Source organism: Artemia franciscana, chromosome 9 (assembly GCF_032884065.1).
Source record: "Artemia franciscana chromosome 9, ASM3288406v1, whole genome shotgun sequence".
NCBI classification, from domain to species: Eukaryota; Metazoa; Arthropoda; class Branchiopoda; order Anostraca; family Artemiidae; genus Artemia; species Artemia franciscana.
The window spans coordinates 20,967,970-20,992,172 of NC_088871.1; the positions used below are offsets into that span (position 1 = coordinate 20,967,970).

At 35.5% G+C, this 24,203-nt stretch overlaps 1 protein-coding gene across 1 annotated transcript; it reads left to right on the forward strand.

Annotated features, from left to right (window-relative positions):
• Window positions 1-241: 241 nt before the first annotated feature.
• On the forward strand, window positions 242-22,294 carry LOC136031124 (proteasome subunit beta type-5-like). Its single transcript, XM_065710441.1, has 5 exons — window positions 242-452; window positions 11,530-11,674; window positions 15,444-15,685; window positions 18,036-18,240; window positions 22,108-22,294. The coding sequence occupies exons 1-5, from the start codon at window positions 321-323 to the stop codon at window positions 22,221-22,223; spliced, it is 840 nt and encodes a 279-aa protein (XP_065566513.1). The 5' UTR covers window positions 242-320; the 3' UTR covers window positions 22,224-22,294.
• Window positions 22,295-24,203: the final 1,909 nt, after the last annotated feature.

Below are 24,203 nucleotides of genomic sequence, written 5' to 3' on the forward strand. Positions count from 1 at the left end.
GTCGATAGCAACCTATTTAATAGCAACTGGCTTAGAAAAGAGCTGGTCAAATATCTAAGATCAACTTGGCTATTGATTTCAAGTAAAGAAGAACAAGGTGACTGCAAAAACAACGTCAAACTTGTAGACGTATTGATCGTAAACAAGAAAGCAATCAAATTTTTAATTCAGTCGGTTTTGGCTCATTTAGTGATTTCTTCACATAATTTTAGTAATCTTGGTTTTGAGCTACCGGCAACTCTGTACATTATTGTACTTGCTTGTATAGAAAATTTCCAGTTTCCGATACTACTCAGCACTTATTGAAATCGAAATTACTCATGGCTTTTTTATCTATGTATGCTAAAGAAGCTCCTTGGCTTTTGTCAGGGAATTGCCTTTTAGAAGATTATGAGAAAAGTGTTTCTGAAAACAAATTAGAAACTACATTACTGGCACCTCCTTTCCCAAATGTAGGTACCAAGCTATTGGATACAGTTGGGTAGGCTAAAGTAGACTTTTCGTCTCAGACAATTAAACATTTGGTAAAATTCTAGTTGATTGACTTTTGGCTATCTCATAATGGCTTCTGGCTATCTATGAGTCTAAAGGCTAAAGTATGTCCTGGGAAGGTATTTTGAAGTACCCACCTCCACCCCTTCTCCCTCTGGAGGGCCCTGACCTTTGATGACTTTTAAAATATGTGTGTTATAAAAGTGAAAACTTGCAAAATAGATCTTTTGCTTGAATGAAGTACAACAAAATTATTTTCAGTTTCACAACTTTGCTCAATCCCAATTTAGGCTATAAGGTTTTAAAGATCTAGGCTATTCAAATACATTTCCTAAATTTTGAAAAAAAAAACATTGATATGGCTCAGAATTCTACTCAAATAACAGGAATTGCATTTTCAGAACTAAAGGCAAAGAAAAGGCAACTGGTAACTGAAAGTTAAGGTAAAAGGTTGTTTTGTAAAAATTTCAATACCTGTCATGTAGGCAAATTTCAGGGTCCTCTAGAGGGAGAAGGATTAGAGATGGGTACTTCAAAATACCTTCCTGGGACATAGCCTACTTTAGCCTTTAGACTCATCCCTGAAAGTTTCATCTAAACTAACCCCTTTCTGAGATAGCCAAAAGTCAATCAACTAGAATTTTACCAAACATTTTCTCTAAAATCCTTCCTTCCTACTAGGTCATGGCAAACTTCAGCTTAGAAGCTTCTTGATAGACTATCTTGGAAAGTACTTGAGGTACAGGTAAATTAACCTACACTTTCAGGAATGAATCCAGGGCCAAAAATCCTTGGAAGTTATTATAACACATTGATAAAGATTGCATACATGACAGGTTTATAGCTACACACAAGTCATCTCAATTCTGAATAAAAAAAAATTTAGCCTATCTTAATTTTAAGTCTTGAATTTCTTTTTCTTTGATTACAGTTTTTATTAAATACTGTAAATGCAACTCCTATTATTTCAGTAGATTATTTCAAGCCATTTCAAGGGTTCTTTTCAGATGTTTAAATATCTCCTTTCAAATTTTGTGATCAAATTAATTCTTTTAAAATCTAATGTTAGGCTATTCAGAGGCTGTATTTTAAAACAACTTGCTGCAAGTAAATGTTGGTCTCACCCATCACTTATCTTATATTTTTAAAAATCATATAAGTCTATTTGATCAAAATCAGAATATGTAATCCAGTTTTTCTCTATGAATTTTTACAAAACTCTGCCATTCAAATAGCATTAGGGGTAAATATTTCACAGTTCATATAATTGACTTACCAATAAAGTGAACATACTGCTTGATGCCTTTTTTATGTTCTTTATAAATATAATAATTGCTTCTGTTGCAAATTTAAATTAGGCTAAAGCACTTTTTAAGCTCTTAAAAATGACAAATTTTCGATTTAAGTATGATTTATTGGTTGTTTTCAACAAAATAATACTATATTTTCTCAGTGCTCTTATTTTGGACAAAATAATGCCATGTATTGTCTATGCCAAAATTATTTATAGTTAGGTTAGGATGGATTAGGTCAAAAAGTGCTTAAATTGGAATTTGTGATAGAACCAATTATTATATTACCTTAAATTGCAGCTTGGAGCAATATAAGGATTATCCATCCTTATGATGCTCCATGAGAAAAAAAAAGAATTCATTTGGTGTAGATTGTGGCTGTTAGATTAGACCCAATTGTAAAGGAACTCCTGGCAGAGCCATTCCCTATCAAGGTGGGACTTGAACATGTCAATTGAAGTAGCAGAAACTGTTTCTTCAGAGAGCTGGTTCCACATATTGATGATTCTTTGGCTGAAGAAGTGGCTTCTATGTCTACTCATGGAACGCTGCATAAAGAGCTTCAAAGAATGTCCTCTAGTACCAGAATGCAAGGGCTGTGCAAAGAGACCAGGAAGGGTATTTTTAGAGAGGATTTTTTGGTTAAAATAATGTCACCCCTTTCCCGTTGGTATGTCAGTGTTGGCAGCTTCAAATGATGTAGTCTTTCTTTGTATGGAAATTGATTCATGTTGGTAACCATCTTAGTGGCAAGACACTGGACATCCTCAAGCAACTTCCTATCTTTTTTGAAGAAAGGGGCTGCCAATGACATTCCAACCTCCAGGTGTGGATGTACAAGCGCCTTATATAACTTCATAAGAACTCTAGGGTGTCAGCTGGAGATGGTTCTTTTTATGATACTGAGGGTTTTATTTGCAGAAGATGAAACAGACTTAGCATGGCTGCTAAACTTTAATTGGTGATCTACAATAACTCCAAGATCTCTTTCATTGGAAACAGCAGAAAGGAAGTTGTCTTGAAGGAAATACTTATGATGCTTGTTATTTTTGCCAAAATGAATTACATGGCATTTTTCAACATTGAAAGTCAGAAGCCACATGTTAGCCTATCTTTCTAGACTATCAAGATCTGTTTGAATTGATTGCTGGTCAGAGGGAGTAGCCGCTTTTCCAACTAGTTTTGAGTCATCAGCATAAAGGGTAATAAGATTTGAAAAAAGGGTGGGTAATTCATAATATTCATAAAGAGCATTAAAAAAGGTATCAAGTGGTACATTCACTTTATTGGTAAGTCAATTATATGAACTGTGATATATTTACTGCATTGGGACTGCACAAGCATACTCTGCTGTCCAAGTTAAAGATATTGTCTTGATTGATGTCCCTAACCAAAATAGATTACTGTAAAAGGAATAAATAGCCTATTACCCTAATCATAGGAAAATGCATACAGATGGATAGAATCATGATGAGAGAGCTGGAGTAGCTGCGAGGGCAGATCTAGAGTAAAATCTTGGCGATAGGGGCCCAATGTGACAAGAGAACCAATAAACAAAATATTGGGGGGGGGTTCAACATTTACAAGAGCAGCAATAATCAACAAATTTATTTTAAAAAAGAGCAAAAAACAAGGTATATGAGGGCACTAGAAAGAATATTGGGGGCCCAGGGTCCACCTTGCTCCCCTGGATCTGCCAGTAAGCAGATGCATGCATTCCATTCCTGACTCCAAATCTGCAATGCTCTTGCTCCAAAGTATTAATAGAATTGCCAATGACAGTGACCTATATAATATAGAAGACAGCTACTGAAAGCTAAGGTAATCAGATATATCTTCAGTATATCCCAATCCATAAAGGCAACAAATATAATGATGCTGCTGATTTAGACTACAAGCACCCAAGGCATCTTTCTCAAAGCTAAACTCTTCCTTTGACCTCAATACAATGTACATAATTAGGCAAAGATCCAAATTAAGTCACTGTAAACTAATATCATCACCTTTCCACACAAGACTACATACTGTGCTATATTTCTAACTGAAATGAGGTGCCCTTCTTGTCAACAGTTGGCTGTTTAAATTGAGGTTACATCATTCTGCCCTACAGTATGTCATATGTGCTTCTCAATGGGTGAAGCAATCCAGCATGTCCTGTTTGAGTGCTAGCCATAGTGTGAGGAAGCCATTATCCTCAGGCACCTCTGCTCCATAGTATAAAGTACCTAATACTTTTATGCAATCCTGAATTCTAACCTATCTCCTCATCATGACAGATTTATATTTAAATTATCCATTAGGATCCTAAAGAAAAGATAAATTTACTACTTATGACATTGTTGTTGTAAGTGTATACCTTGCAATTTGCCCCTTTCCTTAATTAGTCATAATTGTATCCCAGTTCTATAGCCAGTTTGTTAAAGAGGTGAAAGAATCTCCTTTTCGTGTTCATGGGCCTTGTGCTTTACAAAGAAGAAGAAAAATGTTTCTTTCTAACTAAGGAACCATGATTTGAAGAACTTGTCATAGCCTAGGCTAGTGAAAAAAAGGGTAAATTTATCAGTCCCTAATGAATCCATATGCATAGGGGGCTCATTTGACAAAACTATACAGAAATTCCAAAAAAGTCATTTTAATCAATCATAAACACTTACTTATCTTATTCATAAAACACATTGCCTAACTTACCCCTCCACCCTGATGGACAAATGTATACACTAATGTGTTTTACAATAGCTAGTGGTTATAATGCAGGTAAAGTTTGGAGTTTTTTCCATTATTTAGCTACATAGAAGGTGAACACACCACTGGATTAATCTTCTTTATGCACATTCTGAATATACAAATTGTTTCTAGTAAAAATCTAGATTAGGTGCTTTTGTCAATCTTAAAAATTAGTTGAGTTATGTTAGTTGGGTGTCTCGAGAATGGATCTATAGCCTAAGTGATCTCCTGGGAAGGCATTTTGAATTGTTTATTGTCCTCCTTCCCTTTTCAAAGGGTACTTACCTTCTGTAACCTATAGCAATCTTTATGTTTAAAAATTAGAACTTTGAGAAATAGATTTACTGCTCAAATGAGGCACAAGGACAAACGTTTGGAATCTTATGCCTTTATAATGCATAAGGTGTACAAAATATAACAGTGTATTTATTAATTTTGGGGAAAATCCTTGATATAGCATCAAATCCTGCTAAATGATAGGAATTACTTTAAAAAAAAAGAGACTAAAAATCCATTATCAAAGTAGCCTAATACTTTTTTTTGTCAAAATTTTTGTAAATGTAATAGATATGTTATCAATGCAATCTTCTAAGCCTTAAAACTAAGGAAAATGTAGAATAATCATCTTGACAACACTTTCCTTGGTATATTTTAGGAACTGGATTCAAGTCAAAGCTTTTGCTAACCAAAATCAGCTACTTTCCTAGAATGCCAAGAGTGCCTCAACTAAAACTTACCATGCAATTGCTTGCAATAATGAGTATAATTCATGTGCCCTATTGAACTTAGCTCTAACATGAAAATAAATTTCTTCAAAAAAAGAAAAGTATAACCCTATTTAAAATTTAAAACTAGCGAAAATATTGTTAGCTTATCCTCATTGATAAATAATCAAGATTTTTTTTTTCTGTTGAAGGACAAATTAAGGCATGTAGAGGTTTAAAATATCAGAAATTAATTGCAATAGGTTGCAATAAGTATTCTGTAACACAGATAAATAAAGTTTTTTTTTTAACATAAACAATACCAATAAATTCCTTAAGCCAAATTGGCCTGCCATAACATAAAGAAAGAAAACAATCAAAAATGGGGTTTTTAAAGGCCAAATGAATATACTGAAGAAAACACAGAAAGCAAATATTTCAAGAGAACAACTGCCTCTCTTCTTCAGTGTGAACAAAATAATATGATCAAAGAAAAAGCAAAAAACAAACACAGAAAATACAACAAAACCAGTGAAAAAACTGCCAAAAAAATAAATGAAATTCAATAAAAGGCCAAAAATTAAAAGAATTCGAATCAAATACCTAACAACAATAAAGAGAGTTTGCCAATATCCACAATTTGCACAAAATCAAAATAAATTTGAACTGCCATCAATGGATACCAATACAAATAACTCACTTTATTTGTTTTTTGCATTTTCTTTGATCATATTATTTTGTTTATGCTGAAGAGGAGAGGCAGTTGTTCTCTTGTAATATTTGCTTTCTATGTTTTCTTCAGTGTTCTCGTTTGGCCTTTAAAAACCCGATTTTTGAGCATTTTCTCTCTTTATGTTACTACTGGTATGGTTGTGCTTAAATTGTGACTTCCCCACTTCACCTTCATTTACTAGCGGTATGAAAATTCCTTGCAAAGTTACGCCACAAGCGTGCCCTAGACCTAGATCCTTTGGCAAAAATACACCCATAGTCACACCAAGGAATTCTAATCCCAAAACTAAGACAGTAACTAGGCCCAGCAGTGAGGATAAAACTCCATGCACGAATTGTTCTGAATACGTTAATGAAGTCTCAGCTTTAACTAACAGATGTTCCGTTCTTGAGAATCAACTCTCAGCTATTCAAAATGAACTATTACCCTTAAGAAATGCCCACGAATCACTCCAATCTGATTTACGTAACCTTCAGAACTTAACTGACGAAAAAACAACAACTATTGACACCCTAATGATGCAGTTAAATCAGTTGGGAATCCTTTCACCCATGCCACCCGTGAAATTACGCTCGTCTCCCTTTAGCTCTGAAATGAATAATTCTATACAAGGCCCGAGCAATCAGATTTGTAACTCATTAAGTGACGTAAAAAGTGCATGCAGTGTGAGAATGACCCTCGATAACGAGATTCAGGAAAGTGTTAAATTAGCTGACGTAAGGTTAACTGACGAGAATAAGTTTCGTAACATTCAACCGACTGAAGATGAACCGTTAATTGTTTTCGAGAAAATAGTGCAACAAAAAGTTAAGCGCAAGCCCTTAACCAGTAAAGGATGTAATATTATATGCAGGTTTTTTGTGAAAGAGGCTCCCAAATTTAACAAGATATGTCGGTATTTTAATGAAAGTGGTTTCTGTAAGCACAGAAAAAAGTGTCGTTTTTTACATATATGTCCACGCTTTATTTCGAAAACTTGCAGTAATAATGAGTGTAATTTTGACCACGTTGATTTATGTTGTGTTTTATCATGTACGGAAAAAGAATGTGTTTTCGCGCATGCGTGTTGCGGTACATCAAAAAGACGTAGCTCCAGTCACACCAATCGACAGGAAAATACTTTTCTGGATCCGAACCCGGCATCAAAAAACTTAATTGGACGGGGGTTACGAATTCAAAAACATCGCGATTACACCTTTTGCGGACCTCCGTGGCCCCCCTTACCAACAATCCCTCCCGTACATCAACATACCCCCAACCAAGCGTGTGTTGCGCCTTCTCGGTCGGTCGGAATGTTTTTCCCGGATCCGCTACCTCAGCAGCATCAACTTTTCTACCCCCCACAAAAGATAACGTCCCCGAGCCCCCCGACAGTGTTTCAAATCCCCGTACCTCCCCCCTCCTGTCCACCCTCACAGCCCCCAATGGCGAGGACACAATTTCTTTCGTTTCAGCCGAAATTCCAGTACTGAATAAATTTGAGCCCCTGGTTGGTATGGGTAATCCTGATGACAGCCTCACCCACCAGGGAAATAACATATTCTTACAAAGACCTACAACAAGAACATCAAACACCACTAAGGTAAAGTATTATAATTCTGATGTTTTTTCCTTCCCTAGGTTTATTTACGCAAATGCTGAAAGTTTAAATTTTGATAAAGTGGCTGAGTTAGAAAGTCTAGCTCAGGCAACAAAGGCATCTGTCCTAATGGTTTCTGAAGTTCATCGACAAAACCCAGAACTCCTGAAAATAGGTGGTTTTGATGAGTTTATAAAAATACGACCTGATGACCATCCACTGGGGAAAAAAGGTGGCGGAGTTCTTATTTATGCCCATGAAATTTTTAAAGCAGCTAGACTTGATGTCCCTTTTTTAACTGAGTACGACGAAATAATGTGGGTCATTCTAAAACCACGACGTCTCCCCCGGAAATTCACTGGTATTGCTCTCTGCGTGTATTATTACTCGCCGGGTCAGACGAGTGAATACCGCCAAGCATTCGTAGAAAAGCTACAACTCAGTTCGGATTTTGTTTTGGGCAAATACCCATCATGCGGAATTTTCATGATGGGCGATGCCAATGAATTAAAGCTCCATCACCTGGACGCCGGAATTGGCCTGAAGCAGCTCGTCAATTTTCCCACAACCAAAGGTGGCACCTCCCTTGACCGAATTTCCACAAATATGCACGAATTTTACAACATACCTACGACCGGGGCTCCAATTGGAGGAAGTTACCACTTTTCTCTTGAACTTAACCCCACCTGTTCCATTAAAATCGATTACACTACAACTGTAACTATCAGTCGACCAATCACAAGTGAGGGACTTCTGACTTTTGGCCAATGGTTAAGCTGCGAGAAATGGGAAAAATTCCAAGATGCTAAAAGTAGCAACGAAAAAGCTACTATTTTCCAAGAAGCTTTGCTTCATAATTACAAGGCCTGTTTTCCTGAGAAGTCAACAAAACGTTTCTCGTCAGATCGACCATATATTACACAAGAAGTTAAGAAAATGGTAATGGAAAAGAGATGGCTTTTCCGTCATGGTAATACCCAACAAGCCAACAGGTTGAAAAACAAACTAAGAAAAGTCACTCGAAAACACGCGAACAAATATGTAGAACGTAAAGTTAATCATCTGTTCGAGTCCAAACCAAGCCAGTGGTACAACCGAATCAAAAGGATGACGGGCAAGGTGGAAAAAGGAGTCGATTTTGGCATTGATGAAGATGACGTCGTAACAGCCAACTCCCTTAATAAACATCTGGGTAACATTGTGCAATCCCTCCCGCCTTTGCTGAGCGTGGGAATACCCACCCCTCCTCCTGAGTCTTTTGGTTTCCCTTTGATATCAGAGTCCCAGGTGTTTTTCAAATTAAAAAGGCTTAAAAGAACAAGCATTACCCCTGTAGATATTCCCATTGATCTCATCAAAGCATTTCCAGATTATCTTAGTGGCCCCCTAACACTCCTTTTTAATCAGGTGACAAAAACAGGTGAGTATCCATCAATTTGGAAAAATGGGTTCATTACACCAATACCAAAAAAAGATGCGCCCAATGATTTTTCGGGTGTCCGACCGATCACTATGACACCCATTTTTAGCAAAGTGTATGAAAGTTTTGTTGCAGCATGGCTGAAAGACCGTATTCTGGACAAAATTGATCCAAGGCAGTTTGGAAATATGCCAAACACATCTACATCTCATTACTTAGTAAGTATAATTGACAGTATTTTGCAAAAACTCGATGAACCAGATTCTTGGATTAATCTTATTGCAATAGATCTAAGAAAAGCTTTTGATTTAATTTGCCACAAAATTCTTGTAAAAAAACTTCTTGGACTAGGTGTAGATTCATTCCTTGTACGTTTAATTGCTAGTTTTCTTTCTGGTAGATGTCAACGGACAAAATATAAGTCCACCTACTCCGACCCACTGCCCATTTTTTGTGGAGTTCCCCAAGGTACCCTCTTGGGACCACTTTTGTTTCTTGTCATAATAAATGATTTGGCAACAACACTGGACGATCGCTGGAAGTATGTCGACGATCTGTCGCTCATTGAATGTTGTCGGAAAAACCTACCAAGCAGAGCAGGTTCATTAATGAAAGATATATGTCAAGAGGCAAAGGTGGACAAAATGACTGTCAACTTTGATAAATCTGTAATTTTAACATTTTCTTTTTTAAAATCTGCGCCAGTTTTTAATCCACCTATTCCCAGCGCCAGTCACGTGACCGAAATTAAACTGCTCGGCGTTCATATCACTTCAGATCTGAAGTGGAATAAACATGTTGATGGCATGTTAAAAAAAGCTAATTTGGCTATCAGGTCTCTAAAGTTGTTGGCTCGCCATGGAATCCCTGCACCACACCTCCTACGCATCTATTTCTCTTTTATACGTTCCACACTTGAATACTGTTGCCCTGTATGGCATTTCGGGCTAACTAGGGAACAGTCGGACCGGGTTGAGAGGGTGCAATACCGTGCCCTCCTAGTAATCTCAAAAGCCCCAAAAATACCGTACATATCCCTCCTTAATCAGTTTCAACTTCAAACCCTTCAATCTCGTCGTTTAAAACTAGCCCTATCCTTTGGTAATAAAATTTTGTCCAGCCCTATACACCGAAATATCCTTCCTCCCCAACATCAACCTGCACGGGTAAGGCCACTCAGGGCCGTTGCAGAGCCTGTACCAAAACTTCAACCTGTGACTGTGTCACATGCTCGTTATGAGCTTAGTTTTGTGCCCTCGTTTGTTAAGTTGTTTAATGCTGGATCGACTTTTTAATCCGGATTATTGTTGTTAATTGTATTATTATAATTTTGTGTATATTTGTTGACTTATTTTCGTGTGTATGTGACAATTATTATTGTTAATTGTATATATTATTAATTTTGTGAATGTTAATTTTGACTTGTCGACGAATTTTTGTGTGTGTATGACAATAAAAACTAATAATCGGCTCTGTCCGTCGAATGTTTTTTAAATAAAATGAATTTGAATTTGAATTTGTATAGATTTTTTTTTAATAATTAGAGTTAAGAATCTACTCAGTTGTCAAATGAGTATAACTGTATAATCATCCTGGGGTTTTGACAAATGAGCAATGAAATCATCAAATTTTATATGCAGCATTATGTGAAATGTTCTGCTATGTCTCAAGAAGAAGAGGTAAAAATCTTTAAATTGCCTTTCAACTATTTCATATTCAGTAAATATTTGCATATTCAAAGATTCCTTTTTAACTTTTGCCTAGATCTTATTATACTTTGTCTGAAGCTCCTACCAAAACTATCATACATTACTATTACTGTCATACATACTTTAATGAATTATAAAGGATAAGATAGACCTAAGGATACTCTAACATCAAGTAGAACCTGAAAGAGATCTTGGTATCATTATTGACTTTCAATTAAAGTACAAAGGACATGAAAAAAAAATTTAAGTATCACAATTGATAGGACTAACCAGGTAAACTTTGAAATACTTTGACAACCAGATATTTACAAAGCTCTAAAAAGGTCTTGTGAGGCCTGCTATTGAATATGGTATCATTATGTGGGGACCCCACTGCAAAACAGATCCTGTTGAAATAAAAAACAAAATAGTATGCTGCAAAACTTCTTCTAGGATTTTAAGGGATAAGCTACAAAGATTCACTACACCTACCCTCCCTAAAGTACTGATGACTCTGGCAGCTATTTAGAGTGCTAAAACAGGAAACTTCCCCAAAGGCTCCTGCAAGATTATTTGCCTCATATTATTAATGACACAGTAAGCAAGTTTTAGCTGTTGTTTCAAACAGCTGTGCTTGCACCTCAAATGTAGTTTTGTCCAAAAACTAATGATTTAATCTGTTTTCAAATACATGTAGATTCTGGTGTTTTGTAGCTATTTTGCTTCAAAACCTATTTTTTCTATTAATCAGGTTTGTTATATTTTTATCTAAAAAATCTAATTATGTGTATAAGATTTATTTATAACACAAAAAAGAAGAAATGCTTTTTAATGGTTTTTGAAGTATTGGGAAATTGTCAAAAAGCTATGTAATTTAAACCATGCTTATTTTTTCAGCCTTGTGAAAAGTTGAAAGAATTGACTGATTCCAAATCAGGTATAAAAATGCATTTCAATCATGGTACCACAACACTTGGTTTCAAATACCAAGGAGGAATTCTGGTTGCTGTTGACTCTAGGGCAACTGGTGGATCTTACATTGGTAGGTTGTCAATAATTTTTTGTCAAATTCTAGATGTCTCCTTTTGAAATCAAATCTAGTTTGAGCAGTCAGTTATCTTGCCTTTTTGGAAGCAGCTTTGGGAGTTTGACAGAAGTGAGGGGCCTCACTAAGTCAACAGGGTCTTATAAAATGACAAAAGGGTGGAAGTTCTTGATTTGATGTATAAAATTGAGTTTTGACATGTATAAATCTTAATATTCAGTAGAAGGGCAACTTGACCTTCACTCATGTAGCTTAAAAATATCCTTTACACTTAATATGGCAGAATACCTGCCTATTGGAATAATCTTAAGGGAAATAGAAAGACAAAGCCTTTTGGAGCATTTTTGAAAGATTTATTAAAACATTTATAAACCTGTGTATTTGGGCTTAAAATGCATGCATCTCACGAAATTACCATTTCCATATCCTTGATTTTTTGTTTACATCTATGTAACATGATAAAATTAGGAATAGAAGAGTATGCAATTGCATTCTGTCCACAACAGAAAATGAAGAGATGATGAACTTTTATATAATAAGACACCTTTATGTTGATAGAAAGTGATAACCTTGGAGTGTAAAAATCAAGCCCAAAATCCTCTCTATTCTGGAAGTCCTTGCATAATGTGTTTCCTTTGTCACTTATACCCAGTGTTTGTTTTCATTCTGTAAATGTTACCAGCCTGAAGTCCTTGTTTTTTCTTATTGTTTTCCTAGTTCTGTAATAGGGCTCATACGTATGGGCTCCAATACTCTCCACTCTTGCTTAGTTGATGATGTCTGTCAAAACCTTAAAACCAACAAAGATTTATTATTATTCTGCTAACCTGCTAGGTAGATTCAAAATTTATCTGCAAACGTCTCTAAATCACCTGCAAATACTGTATAAGGGGAATAAAGGCAAGCCTGGACGTGGTTTTAAGATAAATAGAAAGCGTTTAATAGAATGATTTTTTTCTGAAAATTAGTATATTTAACTGAATATTGGACAATTTATCACTTTTTAGTTTCCATTGGAACTGTAAAAAATAATGTAATAGTTGGCTTTGTTTTGCTAAATCTGCTACAGTCAATTGTTTAATCCAATCATTCTTTTGTAGCCAATATAGTCCAACTGTACTCTAATTATCGTAATCAATTTCGGCCAAGAATCAATTGTGCTACGCCATTTGGCCTCTTATTGAATGGTATTTTATAAAAATTCAATTGAGCGTTTGAGTTTGTAGATTTCTTTTCTCTTCTTTTGTTCTTGATTTCTGTATTCTGCCAGTTTTATTCTCACTCTATGTGGTCACTTCTAATGTCAAAATTTGATTTCAACCATGCTGTATCTAAAGGCTTTAACTTTTAAGTTACACAGAGAAAAGATCATGGAACCTTGTTTCTCTGCATCATAACACATATTTTGTTAAGTACTTTATTGTAGTTTTCATCATAGATTTCTAGAACTTCTTCAGTGTTTTATAAACTCTTTTCCCCATTTCTGTCAAAGTTTTAAGATAACTGTCAACATTAATTTCCTGTCAAGAAAAAAGACATTCTGAAATATCATTCTACATGGATTCAACCCTTTGGAGAGTAAGTAGATCTTTCTGGGTAGGGGGAGGACAAAAACAAGAAAAGGGGTCCCTTTTTCGCCCTAATTAATGCAACAGTTCCTTTGAATCAATGTCAGGTGGTATTTCTTCCTCTGTTTACAAATACTGGCATTCATGTGTATTTTTGCATATTTAGTGTAGGTAAATTAATTTGAAGAATTATGTAGCTTCAGATATACAAATCAAATGGAAGACCGCAATCCAAAACCTCTCTGTTAATAATGGCAAAATTTGATCATTGTGTTGTGGCCCTGTAATGAACCATGAGGAAGGTTTGTGATAATGGTGACGAATGCTGAAATATATGAGACAGCAGCAGCTCTGGTTTGAGTATGCAAGATGGTTGGATATGACAAATTGCATCAGTCTCTAAGTAGTACACTCATATGATGAGATCAGTGGATAATTGAATGGGATGAACAATCTCACTTATGTTTTCATAGACTCTCATTTCATTTTTATTGAATTTGGACTTGAAAAACACAATTGCAGTCACTGCAACTTGAAGGGTATTCTGGTTGTTAAAAACATGCTTAGAGAAGAAATGTTGCTATATTAATGTATCAACAGGATATCTTGACAGCTTTGGCCAGTGACCTCTTGTATGGTGTTGACTTGGATATTTGGTAAAAAAAAAAGGGGAGGGTATTTTGACTGTGTCTTTGGCATCTGCTAACGTTCCATTCTCTTGTTGTATAGATCTTGTAGAGCTGATGTGGACTTTGTGGTAAGCCTCTGAACTCCTGCAATTGGGTTAATATCATTCCTAGAGGTCAGGGCTGGGCATGTTCCAGAATCCAAAATAGATATTAACAGAGCCTTAAGAAGACTGTGTGTAAATCACTAGTTGTGGTGCATATGAGAAGACTGAGCTTGAATTCTCCCTTGAAATCGCTTGTTTTCAGTGGCTGTGGAACTTCTGTTTTTCATCTACCAGCACGTTCCTCCTCCATCCCAGTCTATTTGAAGCCTCTCTCTTTACACTATCTCAAGAAGTTCCCGTTTTCCTTAAAGCTTTTCTTATGCCAGCCTTGCAGCCCATTTGGGGACGATCTGGTTTTCGTTTGGTCCTAGCCAGTTGGCCGACAAGGACTATCTTTGGCAATATGTCATCCTTTATCTGCAGAACGTGTCCTAGCCATCTCAACCCTTCTCTCGCTATAGCCCTAGAAAGCGGTATTGAACCACATTTTTGTACAGTTTTGTGTGTGAGAAACGTTCAGTTACGGTTCAATTCTCTACATTCTCCTCCAGCTTTTAGAACGCCCACTCTTCAAAATCATACTTGGCCCTGTCATCTCTTTAGCTTCCAATATTTTAATCTTGGTTTAGAGAGTCATGTTCCTATTCTATTAAATTTTCTTCAATGGTGAAAAAACACTTTGGTCTTTGGCTATTCTATTTATAATATGTTCACTGTACCCACCGTTGTTACTAATGATACTACCTATGTAAATAAAGCTATCCACTTGATCATTCTTTTTGTTACCTAAATCACTTCTTTACCTTTACTTATTCCTAGCCCTAGCGAAAAGTCATCTTAACATGAATTGTTAATACAATGGTTGTGTTTTAACATTGTAACATTCCAAGATGCAATTTTTGTATTGTTTAAACCATTGAAGTGTCCTAATCCATAAAAGACAGAGGCGAACACAGCTTTTCAAGTCTACGTGAAGCGCTTAAACATCCAGAGCAGCTTAGGCTGTTTGTATAGAATACATACCCCTATTTTGTTACCAATGTTATTACCCCCATGGCTGCCAAAAAAAAGAATTCTAAAACCAAGCGAAGGCCCCTATCAGTGTCTAAAATAGAATCTAAATCCCCATTGCCCTTGTTTATAATTTGGTTAAAAAGTTGATGTTCTGAAGGCTAATAAAAGTCTGCGAGTAGACAGTTTTTCTCTGTACTATTGTTTCAGATTCAAGTTCTTTAATTTGTTTTTATTTTTCTTTGACAGGAGAATATTTTTCAATGCTCGAGCTTTACGGCTAGGACAAAGTAAGCAGAATAAAGAGTAAACTATGACCTATAGTAACCGAAATTTTAGAAATATTTTTGAAAAGAACTTTTTTGTGAAAAAAATTCAGATTATATCCATTAAGAAACAGTGGTTCTTTCCAGATCCAACCAAAAAATAATTTTTAATTAAAAAAAAATTCTAGGATCAAGAAGAGTTGAAAAAGTTGTTGTCATAAACGACTATATGGTTGGAACAATGGCTGGTGGAGCTGCAGACTGTACGTACTGGGAACGTGTCCTTTCCAGACAGTGTAGGCTTTATGAACTACGAAACAAGGATCGCATATCTGTTGCAGCTGCGTCAAAATTGCTTGCAAACATGCTCTATAACTACAAAGGCATGGGACTGAGTCTTGGTGTAATGATTGCTGGATTTGATAAAAGGGTAAAATCCTGTCTGTCTCTTAGTTCTTTAATTTCGATTATATAGCCTGAACCCTTCCATAACATTTAAAATTTGTGAATATTAATTATTTTATTTTCCTTCACAATAGACCACTGGTATAATCATGCAATCTCATGTGGTGCTTTTTATAGAGGAAGCAGATCCTATGGTAACGTATCATTGATCTTTCTGTCATGCATGTTTATGCATAGAAACAGGCTTAGCAGAGTATCAATTTTACCCAAGAACAAACATGGTTTCTCCTGCTAGATTGTTCCAAACACCTGTCTATTGAGAAAAATTTAGACCCAAAAATGCACTTTCTTTTTTTTTTACTTCCAGGCTCTTGGAAGTATTTCTTGATTCACCCTATCTGCGCTTATACATAATTTTGGATTCCTAAACTCAACAATATCTAAGATGTCCAAACTAAACACCATATAAGATGTTGTTATCTGTATATATCATGCCTTATCTCTGGATTCTGAAAGAAAAAATGTAAATTTTACTTCTTTTTGCTTTCATTAATTTTGAGCAGCATCAGTATTGTACATGCGTCTATGCTTACTATCGTTTTTTTTTTAGTCATACATGCACAGACATTTTCTATTTCAGTGTTTATATAGTGAGATAGGAGAGAGAATATTGCTTTCAAAATACGTCTGGAAAAGGAGGGAGAGCACAATAAAAAAAATACTGAGGATAAAAAAATCCCTAGACAGGCAGGTAAGGGCTTTTGAGCTCATTTTCCCTTTAGTCTCGAGGTTTTTACGATTTCCTCAGTGGTTTCTTATATTTTCAATATAATGTGCCTGCTCAGGGTTTTTCTAACCCTTGGCTACAGTGTTGTATCTTTGGAGATTATTTATATTGAAATATTGATAAAAAGCAAGTGCAATGAGTAAGACATATAATACAAAAAGTAAAGAGGGATATATTTTGCTAAGAAAAACTGTGCTTGAACTCTTCTTGTAGTGGTATCATCGTAAATCCATTAAAAAAAAGTTATCTGTCATCTATAGGGAAATCAGGTACAAGAACTGTAAATATAATTTAAAGCCTTTGTTCAGCCTAATTAGAGGACTGGCTGACCCAAGAGTTATTTTCTATCCTTCTGGGCCAATCCATCCCTGCATGATGGGGACTTTAAACTACATTTAACTTCGATTTAGCTTGGCATGAAAGGATTTTCAAAGATACCTGTGCAAGGTACTGACCAAAAATATTTAGGGTATGTATATTTTCCCTATTTAGGTAGATAAGGTGATATTCGTAGACGGATCGTAATTATTTTGAAAAATAAGAGAGTCTATACGGCATTTGTTGGATGTAAGGCAGGTAGATAATAAGGATGTAAGGTAGGCTATTGGGTAGATAAGTTTAGAGTTGTGGTGAAATCTTCCCAAAATGGGCCTAAGAATTGGGATGAGAAAGTGTCAGAATTTTATACAGAGCTGCAAGGAGTGCTGCAGAAAATTTCTAACGGAAAAGTGCCATTTTTGTTGGATGTTGATGTCTTACTTTTTTTAAATTCAGCTAAAGTAACATGAAAAGCAGATCGTATTCGAATGTTGCGAGAAAATGTCGTAAGAAAAGTTTTAAAGGAATTAAGAGTTTGATGGAAGGAAATGGAAGGGAGGTTGATGGCCTTAGGCAGCTTAGTGCTGCAAAGAGGTTTTAGTAATTTAGTAGTTAGGACACCAAAACCATCTATGTTTACTAATATCTCATATTTCCTGTAGTTTTCTTATTAAACTTTAATTAGTGAAAAGTGGGGAAATATTTGTGCTCTGTAAGTACATTTAAATTAATGTTAAGGCTTAAAGTAACCTTTGCCATAACTTTAAATATTCCGAAAAATATTGGGTTTTCTAATAGGCATAGTATGTGTATTTTTGAAACACATCTTTTTTTTAAAGTGATTCAAATGTTTATTTTTGACAAACATCTTCTGATGCTTCTAAGAACGTGTGAGCATGGTGGCTGCAGTAAATTTGATCAGCATACGAAAGACTAATCTGTCTCGCCTTCAGTATATCTAAGTGATATTCCATCTAGCTGTTTGTCATTCGTTAGATTTTAGTGAAGTAAGGGATGCAAAAAAGAGTTGTCAGAGGATTTCGTCGGAGGGAGGGGGGAGGTCCATAGATAAAAAGTGCATCTTCGCATATAATTTAAATTTTTCAATGGGGAGAGCTCGAGACCAATACCGAGTGAATTATCCAATCCCCGTGATTTTTGTCCTGTCTCCTAGCATCTTTATGTGCGAGCAATTTTTCTGCCAAATTAATGCGAATCTGTGTTGTTTTGAACAATAGATTGTCTTTTCATTGACTTCTTACTTTTTAAGGGTCCGAATCTTTTCTATGTTGATAACGATGGAGCAAGAACTGCTGGAGAAGTATTCTCTGTTGGCTCAGGATCTTTGTACGCCTATGGAGTTTTGGATTCAGGCTACAGATACGATTTGTCTGATAAAGAAGCTATTGAGCTTGGAAGGCGTGCTATTTATCATGCCACCCATCGTGATGCGGCCAGTGGTGGCTTTATTAGAGGTAAAAGTTATAGTTTCTCTTTTTTATAAATAGCTTACATCCTTCTATGAGGTAAATGGAAGAATAGCCAGAATTTCTAGTTGTCTATGTAAAGTGCACTCTTGATTTTAAAAAAATGATCCTGCCGCGGACTAGCATTAGTTGTTTAATGTTAAGACATAGAATTGTTGTCCCATTCGCTGTTCTTCATGCATAGAATTGCTGAACTTCAGCAGGATCTGAATAGCAATTTTTTAGTGAAGAACAAAGTGAGAGCTGTAATGTTTTTGCTTTCTCAACAAGGGCCAACTTTTCAATTTCATCATCACTTTAATACACTAATAAACATTAAAAAAGCATTGGCTTGTTCAGACCAGCAAACCATGTCCTGTAATTCTGTTGGCTGGTCTTACTGGACGAATAGGCAGAACTGAGAATAATTAGTCCAAACACGTTATTATAAATGACTTTGGGTGAAGTTGTTTTGTAGAAGACAAATAATCAGTTGACATTTTCTACTTCTAGGGATAATGTCAGATATTGTCCACAGAAATATTTCTTTTGAGTAACGAATGGGAGCTTCTTGACTGGTCCAAAGAAATATTTTTATTAATAACATACTTAAATGTAAAGGTTGCTAATGTTTGCAAGGGTACAACTAAGGATTGAATCAGTATGGCCGATAAGGAATCTAATAATATGCAGAGAAAGTTGTTTACGTTAAAGGATTCTATTGACAAGCAGAGAACTGTTATCCACGATAACTTTCGAATTTTCTTTAGTTTTTCGTTAATTTCTGGGACAGTTTCTAGTTTGAATTTATAAAAGATGTTTAGATGTAAGCATTGGTTTCCGCCTAATGATGTAGATTCTAGATGATGGTAAAAAAAAGGAACGCGGACACAAAGTTTGAACTGGGCGCATAATTACAATTGTAACTGTAAATTGTAGAATGGGGAATTGTAAATCTCCGGTTGAGGATTTCAGACTTTGACAAATTAATTGGCTGTCTTAGAGTTCACATTTTCTGACCTTTGGCCCCTTCTTAGGTCAAAACTTTTTTTAGCAGAAAATGGTACTTTTCCAAGACAACGAGAAAATGGCGCATTCTATTATATTGCTCAAAAAGGGTACTAGGGAGTGTTGCCAATTCACAAGAATTTAGGAGGAGGAGAGCAAGGATTGTTTGATTTTTAATGTGCATATAAATGAAGATATTTTTAAAATCTAGACGGGAGTCGCTTTTCAGTTTCTGTTAGTGAAGATGCAAAAAGGGCATTTTCTAAAACTAAAGGGGGGGCCTCTTAATTTTTTTTTATGCAAAATGTATATCTCTAAATCTAAAGGGGGTGATTTTCCTCTATCTAATTTGAGCCAGTGGTACTCGATAATTTCTTTTAAAATTAGCCGTGGTCGAAAACTCTAAGACTCCTGGTTCAACGCGGTCGCCCGTGTAGAGAAGACAAGAAAAAAAGAAGCTTAATCGGTAAAACCCATGCAAAAATGAGTCATGTTCCTTGTTGTTTAATACGGGAAGTGTAGACATCAGTTATTGCAATAGTAATTTCAATTCTGACAAGTCCCTGTTTTATATACTTGTTGGTGATCTTAATACAAATATCCGTTTGATTCTACTAGGACTGAGAGTCTTCTGGATGAATGTTTTTAAGATGTCAGAAAAATACTGTGATTGTATTATAGCCACGATTTTAGGAGTGTTCCGAGTTTTTGTTTCTATTCACGTGCTGATTCTTGAAAATAATATTGACAACTTGCCTGCTTCTTTTGTGTTTTATTCGCGTTAGAAAATTTTGCTTGCCCAAAACACAAAGCATTAAATGGTTTCAGCGAAGTAATTGGGATCGTGCAAATCTTGCCACATATATTTCGTCTTTCGCCATGTCATTGAGTCTTATTTGTGTGCCATATGATTTACTACAGTTGGGAGTTAACAGTTGGAATTCTAAGTCCGAATTCAACCTATTATGCTCAAATTCTTCCGCCATAACAAAATCAGGTTTCGTGTACCTCAAGTAAGTGTGAAAATTGTTACCTGTCAGTGTATTTGCCTTATTGATCCTGAGTTAAAATCGATTAAAAAGTGGGCTAAGTCTTGACTTAGAATTTGATGAGAATGTGATCGGCCAAGATCCAGCACAGTCTGTCATATTAAAAATAATACGTACCGAGCGTAAAATAAACATTTACTTCTGGGCGTTATAAGGGTTTGCACTCTGTAGATTTTCTTCGCGGTCAAACTAATTGGTAAAATTCTATTAATTCCTTGAAATTCATTGAAATGTGTAAAATTACTATGGTTCGGTCGAATATTGATTCTGTGTGGGTTTCTCACTTTACTTCTGTTTTACGCGCCTGAACCAAAATGTTCATTATAATTTTGGAAAGCTATTTTCAAATTTTTTTCTGCAGTGTTTTTCTCAACGCCAAGCTATACCTATTTCCGTTGAGGCTTTGCATAATGCCTTTCTCCATCTGATATACAAGTCAATTGACTAGATAGTAATAGTAAAAATCATTTACATATTGATTATATCAATATGTGGTCAATTGGCACTGAAGTGGGACAAGGACCCATTTCCTTATTCTTAGAATCGTCCTATTATTGTTTCTTTAATCTTAGTGAAGTGTTGAATGTATTTTGCTGCCTTTAAAATTATAGTGTTAATTTTGGGAGAAACCAATTTGGGTCTCAGAAGTGTTTGGCTTATCAGTATGGGCACAAGTTCTGTCTTTTCTTCCTACCCCAGCTTAGGAAAGAGATGATGGTCTATATATTTGTGCTCTTGATTTGTCAAAAGCTTTTGACTCCGTTGTTAGAGCCATCATGATCTATGTTGAAGGTGCTACCTGAGTTATATGTATATGTAAAAACATTAATTTTTCCACAAACCACCGCATCAGTCATCTGACATGAGTGAACGATACCAAAAGTCTTCCATTCTTGGTTACGTCGCATTGGAATCTCCACAGATTTATGTAACGGGTATTATCCAAACGAAGCAAAAGTCCACGAAGGCGACAATATGCCTCTACAAAAAGTTTTTCACTTGTTATGATTCACGGAGTTATGATTAGTGGGGAAATAAACATTAATGATGGTGAACATGCTGGGACTTTCGAGTTGGGAAGCTACGTAGGATTCACACGATTCTAATTTCTTTGGAGGCAGGCTATTATCATAAAAAGTAGCAGTTCCGACACTGGGTCTGCCCAAGCCACTCCGACGAATAGCTTCGTGAATCAACACAAATTTGCTCTGGAAAAACTCATAAAGACCAAAGTTTTCTGGAATAAGCATATGTTTCTGAACTTATATTATGTCATACTTGTCACACAAGTCCTATAGATATTCTAGCTTCACAGTATTATGTCCAAAAATATTTCGAGAAAAGATAGAAATTTCTCTCTTCATCTGGTGGGAGAGGTATTGGCGTTAGCAACGGCTTTTCCACTACAGGACACGAAAGGCTAAAGCTGGAGTGATCTCATTTTCCAGGTGGACAGAGAACACACTTAATTTGCAATGAACTACAAGGGTTGGTTTCAGTAGACTCCTATCCATGTCGAAATCCCAAACCCAATTATCATAACTATAATTTTCAATTTTGGCACGTTTTGACTCTGTTGTCGCTTATCTAACCCCATTTTTCTTTCTTCTTTATTTTGGATTTTCATTACTTCAGACAATTTACCAATGCCCTTTGCTTTAGCCGCCCCTATTGATCTAGTTTTACATGACGGTTCAGGTCGTAGGTTTTTTAATTATTCAGGCGTGGGATAAAAACTTCTTTTTCTTCCAACGAATTATCATTTATGGGCTCTTAGCTCTTATTTATGATCCAGTCTGAATTCACTCTTTTTTTTCAGTTGTGCACATTAATAAGGATGGAGTGAAGCTTATATCTGTTGATGATTCAAACGACATTCATTGGAAGCTGGTAGAAGAAGGACAGGGTGTAAATCAAGAAACTCTATCACTCTAAAGTCTCTTCAGCTTTCACTAAATTTTTGTATTTCTTCTTTTTGTCTTTTGATAAATGATGTAATTCTTGGATATTTTTTTTTCTCTAAGATAATACTCTAGTGTTAAACCAATCAAGGGTTGACTATAATCATCTAGAAACAAAGAAAGAACTGTATCGAAAATAGTAATTGAGATTAATTTCTGCTTGTTGAAATAGACCGTGGAAACGCCTGGAATTCGAGTTTGTTCATTTTTAAATACTTTTTCACTTTTGTCATTAAAGAAGTTATTTACTGGTTATCTCTAATGGAATAGGCATTTTATTCCCATTATCAGCTAAATTCATTTTCACCCACTTATTCAAATGGTTTGTTGAGCTAAAACGCTAGTACAATTTTGTCATTGGTATTCTTTCCTGAAGATGAATTAAAAATTGTTCACGGTATCTTTTATAAACGGTACTAAACATAATTTCCTGGATCCTTTGTTTTTTCTATGTTGCCAATTTCTGCTTGTTTTGAGAAGGTAGTAATGGTCAAACCCTTCTTGCTTTTGTGGTAAGTTAGGACCTTGGGTCATATTGATGCGTAAATGTGACAATATGTTTTGGGTAGCAGTGACTAATTCTGGCTTAGGGCCAAAAAGTATGATTCTTGCTCATTTTAATGTAGATTATTACATCTAGTGCCTTTTAAATTTAACAAGAAATAATAATTAAAATAAAATTACAAATAAGCTAATTTTTTTATGTACCCTAACATGATTGCAGCTGTAACTGCAACCTAGTAAAAGGTTAAAATAAATAACAAACTCAATTCCATAGTTATTGAAATATTAAGATAAATCATCATTGCTAGATGTCAAAATCACGTATGATGACACAACATAGTCATTTTTAACATGATAATAGAACGCAAGCATATTTAAAAAATTATTTCTCTGGGCAGCATACGTGAATACCATATTTAACTGACTTCGAGAAATCGTGGCAGCATACGTGAATACCATATTTAACTGACTTCGAGAAATCGTGGCAGCATACGTGAGTGCGATTGAATTTCAAAAGCGTGAACTATCACATATGCATTTGCTATTCATCGTCGTTGAATCCGTAATCCAGTCGAAATTGAATGATCTTATTGCGGCTGCAATTCCAAATACCAACGACAACTAGTCTTAACATACATAGCTAATGCAGGAATGGTACAGTACCTATTATCTAAATTATTCTTAACACTAAAATGTTATTTTGAAAGCAAATTAAAGTGGATTCCAAAACTCCTAAAAGAATGGAGTTGGGTCGAAATGCAAGTTCCCTGTTTTTTACATTCAGGATTCATTTTTAGGAAAGGGGACATGTTTGATCCCAAGATTAGGATATTCCTATTAGAACAGTGGCTCGCTTTTTACAGAGTTTTCGGGAAAAACATATCCCCCTGATTAAATATTAAGAAAAACAAAGTCTTTTCAATAAAAGTACGGAGCAAAATTAAAACTTAAACAGCACATAAATCATTCCGTTTATGAGGGGGTTTCCCCCTTTTCAGTCCCTCACTCGTTATGTTAATGTTTTAGTGCTTATAAAAAGCATCCTATTCAAATTAAATAACCTTTGTGTTTAAGGAGTTGCTCTTAAAGGATTGGGACAAAAAGTCAAACATAGCGCACTGAGCAAGGGATCAAGTATTGGGCATTCTCCCTCATATACAGAATAACCTCTCTTTGTTTTGAATCTAGTAACGAACAATCCAAATGGATTCTGACAGCGTAATTACTCAAATATGACATCATACCTTAGAAAAGCAATTTTCTAAAGATACACGTGTTATATCATCTCTAATCAAAAGAAGCATGTGCTATATCATCTTCTATATGAAGATGCAGTTTTTGTCAAAAACTGAATAAAATTTTATGGTTTGTTAACTACAGAAGGCATTAGATGCTATTTGGCATCCTGTGAAATGAGCTGTAACAGCTCTCTATCATGTCCAGTGCCCCC